At 32.9% G+C, this 5,412-nt stretch overlaps 1 protein-coding gene across 1 annotated transcript; it reads left to right on the forward strand.

Annotated features, from left to right (window-relative positions):
* Positions 1–1,018: 1,018 nt before the first annotated feature.
* LOC130647378 (uncharacterized protein ZK643.6-like) lies at positions 1,019–4,495 on the forward strand. Its single transcript, XM_057453221.1, has 8 exons — positions 1,019–1,179; positions 1,673–1,720; positions 1,799–1,858; positions 2,209–2,268; positions 3,107–3,166; positions 3,613–3,930; positions 4,037–4,153; positions 4,261–4,495. The coding sequence occupies exons 1-8, from the start codon at positions 1,095–1,097 to the stop codon at positions 4,386–4,388; spliced, it is 876 nt and encodes a 291-aa protein (XP_057309204.1). The 5' UTR covers positions 1,019–1,094; the 3' UTR covers positions 4,389–4,495.
* Positions 4,496–5,412: the final 917 nt, after the last annotated feature.

A 5,412-nucleotide genomic window follows, 5' to 3' on the forward strand; every position in this document is an offset into this window, starting at 1 on the left:
CGACAATCTTATGTCTAAATTGAACTTGAGCACTACTGGATTGAAAATTTGGTTCGTTTTTGTATTTTTGTATTTTAATATCTCATAGTTGATTGATCACGATTTATGGCTAATAGATTACATGTCGGTATTCCAGTCTTATGGCGACTGGCGGGAGAGATTACTTTATCAATTTCTTCATCAAGGAAGAAATCATTTCTCAATTCAAGTTAGATCTGAAAAGTCGATTAAATTTGTCAATTTAAAACGATCGTGCATTCTACGGCTTCATCATCAATTTCCACAAATTTTTAAAAAACGAGTCATTTTGTTGAATGATACAACATGAGTCTTTTCATTCAATAACATTATGATTTTTTTTAGATATTATTATAATCACAGAATAAACGTTTTTTTTTACACAGTTGTTTATTTATTTCTCATTTAAATAATGTTGGGACGTATTCGTTTGACGTCGTGAAAAAACATTTGTTTGCTCGTACTCAAGGTAGCTTAGTGGTAAGGATACTTTGTTGAAACAACTTCTTAGCATAAAATTTATCATCAAATGGAATGACATATTTTACGCATGGTATTAACATCATATATACTTGATCCAAATTGTATGGAATAATTTGAATTCTGTATACTCTGTATTTTGGTATCCAGTTTCAATAAGTTTAATATTTGTACACGACTTTTCCTCCTCATGTACAGGTAATGATCAACTTTCTGTTTATTATTTTCACCGAAGCTACAATCATGACAACGCTACGTATCTAATCATATTTTAAATATCTCTTTACATATCTATCCTCCTAGCGTCTCATAGATTGATTAATTTAAAGTCAATTTTGTACCAACCCTTGTACCACCCCTTGTACCACCCGGCTTTTTAATTTTTAATAAAGTTCATGAAATATTTGAGTATTTAGCAGCAAATAGAAACCATACTGTTTGCGTAAGGTTTGGCCATGTTTGTTTACCTTTGTATCGACAGACATGACTGTCAACAAACGTTGCTTTATTGACAATGACGTTTTGAAGGCTTATAAAAACGGTTGCATGTTCACATCAGATAGCATTGTTGTAAGGAAGAATTCTGAATAGACGAAATGTTACGTGTGGGTATTGCGTTATTCCTGTTTCTTGGTTTGGCTACTGCTGCGTTTCACGATGACATGAAAGCGCTGGAGAAAGGTATAGTACATTTATTTTAAATGGGTTTCTATTTTTTGATCTATTTTTTCTGTAATCCTAAATTTTCGTATGTTTTTTCAAAATGGCAACCTTCACAAAAGTATTGGATGTTGTTGCCACTCGCCATGGAATTTATATGTTTGTAACTAAGTTTCGTATTTAAAGAAACGAAACACCTTTGATTCTCAATTTATTTAATATTTTAGATTAGTATGGGCTACAATCCTCTAGGAGCCAAAATACAGGCTAATTTTTATTACCTTAAATAGCGTATTTGCAGATTTTTTCAGTCATAGTTATTTTTATCAAACTTCGAGAGATCGTTTTGTAATTATCTTTTCTTAACGTATGATTCTTGTTACATTTTATGGATCAGGCGCACATTTTTGAATTCAAGTCCATCCCATGTCAGCAATAATACTATTGAAATAAAGGATAAAATATTTTGATCATAAATAGTTTTATTATTTCTTTTTTCTTCTTTTATTTTTAGAATTGGAATCGCTTCATTTAAAAAGAGCGTCGAAAAAATCCATAAATGGTAAGGTTTTTATAGGCAATGTGACACTGGATGATAGACTGGTCATATTATTGTCTTAATGTTTGTTTGTTTATTAAGATATGACAACAGAAGAGCTAATCAATGAACTGAAGAGAGAAGTGAACAAAATTGGCACAAGTAAGCACTGGTTCCCAGATCTCTCACTAAAGCACTAGTGCTCAGACCTCCCATTGAAGCGCTAGTTCTCAGACCTTTTAGTTTATACGAATGAATGACTTTTTATGCATATTTTAATTTTAGTAAAGTAGGCGAAACAGGAGATAACTATCAAGAGTTCAGCTCTTCCCCTTTCTGTTTTTATAACTTACTGTTTGGGTTTACCTCTTGATATACCGTCAACCTATTTCTCAAAATGGTCTGGTCTATGACTAAAAACTACGGGCACTTTCTAGCTGAAGTAAAACTCTCACCATGCCGGTAAAATCCTAAGGTAAAACAGCCTTTTTGATATCATTTTGTATCTTTAGGTCATCATGCAACTTTCAGATCAAAATTTGATGATATTCTCACCAAGAAATCTGATGAAGGTTTGTCGTTTCTTTTGTTGAGGGAAAGGGTGAACAGAAGGCCGTTAGATAAAATATGTTTACTTTCATAAAAATGGTTTATTTGGTCAGGGATTCATGAGGTGAAAGATCAAAGCAGGGAAACAATATTACTTTTAAACATTTTTTTCCAAGTTTTTCTATTTTCCATTTGAATCAGAAGTAATATTTTCACAAAGTTCAAACTTTGATATCGAGAACAATTTCTGGGTTTTTTGATTAACTTTTCGCGAGAATTAAAATCTTGTAATTCAGGAAATTAAATTCTCTCTAGATTCACTTCTGAAAACCTTGTTTTTAGTTAAATTTGGAGATAATAAGTTATTGTATTGGTTTACCAATTTTTGACCCCGCCCGCACTTTGTTTAATGTATCTTCAATAAATAAATAAATAAATATTTCTTTCTTTTTTTCTTTGAATTTGCGCCAGTTGTAAAAGTGCAATAGAAGCTTTAGTCGAGGACTTTCTACCAGGTCCTGAAAACCCTTAAGTTAATGATAGAGATAACGATTCCTTAAAAAATCTGATTATACTTTGATAAATGACGAAAATTCTTCCAACTATTTATCGTAAATTTGAGATAAACATGCAAATTATGCCTTTGCTGCAAATCCTGGTAATTGGCCATACTAGAAAATAAATTCTCTCGAAATTTATTAAAACTCTCCTTTTTCCCCCAAGCATTTGTTTCAAGTCCGCTTGTGATTATGTAATGTAATGTTTTTGGTATTTTTATCGCCAAAATAAATTCTCTTGAATCTCGACATTGCAGAGCGTCAAAAAAACACAATTCCGCTAATGCTTAATTCTGTTCTTTAGAGATAATGTGGGAAAACACACTTTCATCCATGCAAGCTGAGGAAAACTATAAGCGAGAAGGTCTGTTCATACGGATTTTTTCTATATATATTTTTTCCCAACCCAAATACTGTATTAAAATTTTTGGATTTTTAGGAAGCCTTTACATGAAGTTTTATTTGAAGTGAAGTGAATTTTTTTTACGTAATTAATTGTTTACATGATTTTCGCGCGAAATTCGATGTTGATTTCGGAAAACGTGAAATTTTATTTCGCCCTCAAAATATTCATGTAAACATAAACACGATTTAACCGAAATTGCACATGTGTGTAAAGCTATCACGCATGTAAATAACGTTACGGCGCATGCGCAGCTCACACAATCCCGATATGAAAAACCCAATCATTTTTTTTTTCGGGTACATGTAAAGGCTGCCTGAGAAACAGTAAATTTTTGTATGTTATGAAAAGAATAAGAAAAGAAAACAAAGTTAAAATAAATTTAACCTTACGAAAACTTTATTTAGATGATGTATGTCTTGATCTCAGAAATGATTGCAATGAGCTGAAACCATACTGCGAGTCTCATAAAGCAAAGCTGGCGGACTCATGTAAGCGAACGTGCGGTTGGTGTCCGAAGACATGCAAAGACAAATATGAGTCTTGCAAAACTTTTGCATCAAGTGGTCAGTGTCAGAAACAAACAGAACGTATGTCCGAAATTTGCCCGAAAGCTTGCGGTTTTTGTAGAGTACCGGCACCGTCTAAGTGTTCACAGTCACAGTATGGTTGTTGTTGGAACAAAGAAACCAGTAAACAGGACAAGGAAGGTTCGAACTGTCCAGGTAAAATTTCTAATTTTGGTGGTACTGCTTAGTGATGATTTGAACCATGGCTTTTAATTTTTATCAAAGTTTTTAATTAATTTATTTTCATTTTCTTATTCTGTAGCATGCAAAGATCAATACAAATATGTGTGCAACACGTTTGATGTCGACTGCGGATCCTTCCTTTCTGCGGGTGACTTTATGAGGAGATATTGTCCAAACACGTGCAATATTTGCAGCAGTAAGTTATTTGAAGTTGCTAATATTTCTAAGCTTAACAGTAAAAGAACGATCGATTTTAATATGGTTCTTTTTTCTCATGGTTATCTTTGTCACTTTGTCTTACAGACACAGCATGCACAGATGCACCTACAAAAGCTTTCTACTGCCCCTTGTGGAAGAAGCAGCTGGATTGGTGTACCACAAAGAAAGACGTCATGACACAATACTGTCCCAAAACATGTGGTTATTGCTGAGTGTAAACACACAAAAAAATTGTTTGTTTGTTTGTTATATTGTAAGAACGTGTTTGTATTTTTGAAAGTTTAGAAGATACTTAATATTTCGAGTCGATGCTCTGTTACGTTTACATGTTTTTTTTTTAACCAGTATTTCCACAAATGTATTCGGTCTCCCACTCGCTTTTGCAACGCATGAGATTTGTACTAAATATTTCCCGAAAGAGCGTATAAATTTTCGTGCAGAGAAAAGAAATCTATTTCGGCCGTATAAATTTTCTTGCAGAGAAAACAAATCTATTTCTGGCGTATAAATTTTTGTGTAGTGAAAAGAAATCTATTTCGGGCGTATATATTTTCGTGCAGAGAAAATAAATCTATTTCGTGCGCATAAATTTGGTGCATGCACTTAGAAGAACGATACATATATCAGAGGTAGCATCCATTATGATGTACGTGGAAGTTTATCCGCCATGTTAATAACATACATAAAAGTAACGATTTTAGTTATTTTCAAATCTATTTTTCCAGTTCATGTGTCTGCATGGCAGATGATTGTGACAAAACTAATGAGATATCATTCTATAAATTATGTTTCCTTTCACACACGATATGACCCCCTATGTTCCGCTCACAAAAAAGTAGAAATGAATTCTATTGTTTTGACTCTGAATCATTAAAAATAAGGAAAGCATGCTTAACAGGGATGGTAAATATGTATTATTATTGCTAGTAAAACTTATTTGTTTTTCAACCAACACCTTTCGCCGTTTTAGAAAGTTTGCTTACTGTACAAATCAGAAAACAATCTAAAGTGAAAAGTTATACCGGTAGTTTCCATTACGGCGTGATTGTGGCGTTATTGCAGTAGTAATATAATGTTGGGAGCTTTTCTTCTGCTTGTTGCTGCGCCAGGATACACTTGCCTTACAATTGAAGATGACATCAATGTATTAAAAAAAAGGTGAAAACACGTTAATATTTTACTAAATTTTATATGTGGTCTTCTTTTTTGTCTTCAACATTCCTCCATCTGAAAGGA

The sequence above is a fragment of the Hydractinia symbiolongicarpus genome, chromosome 1 (assembly GCF_029227915.1).
Source record: "Hydractinia symbiolongicarpus strain clone_291-10 chromosome 1, HSymV2.1, whole genome shotgun sequence".
In the NCBI taxonomy this organism is placed as follows: domain Eukaryota; kingdom Metazoa; phylum Cnidaria; class Hydrozoa; order Anthoathecata; family Hydractiniidae; genus Hydractinia; species Hydractinia symbiolongicarpus.

Bases quoted from the DNA above. Each gene is read 5' to 3' on its own strand.
- LOC130647378 (XM_057453221.1), top strand. From the start codon at position 1,095: ATGTTACGTGTGGGTATTGCGTTATTCCTGTTTCTTGGTTTGGCTACT. The intron at 1,859-2,208 runs GTAAGCACTGGT...TTGTATCTTTAG, and splicing joins AGTGAACAAAATTGGCACAA to GTCATCATGCAACTTTCAGA. The intron at 3,931-4,036 runs GTAAAATTTCTA...CTTATTCTGTAG, and splicing joins GGAAGGTTCGAACTGTCCAG to CATGCAAAGATCAATACAAA.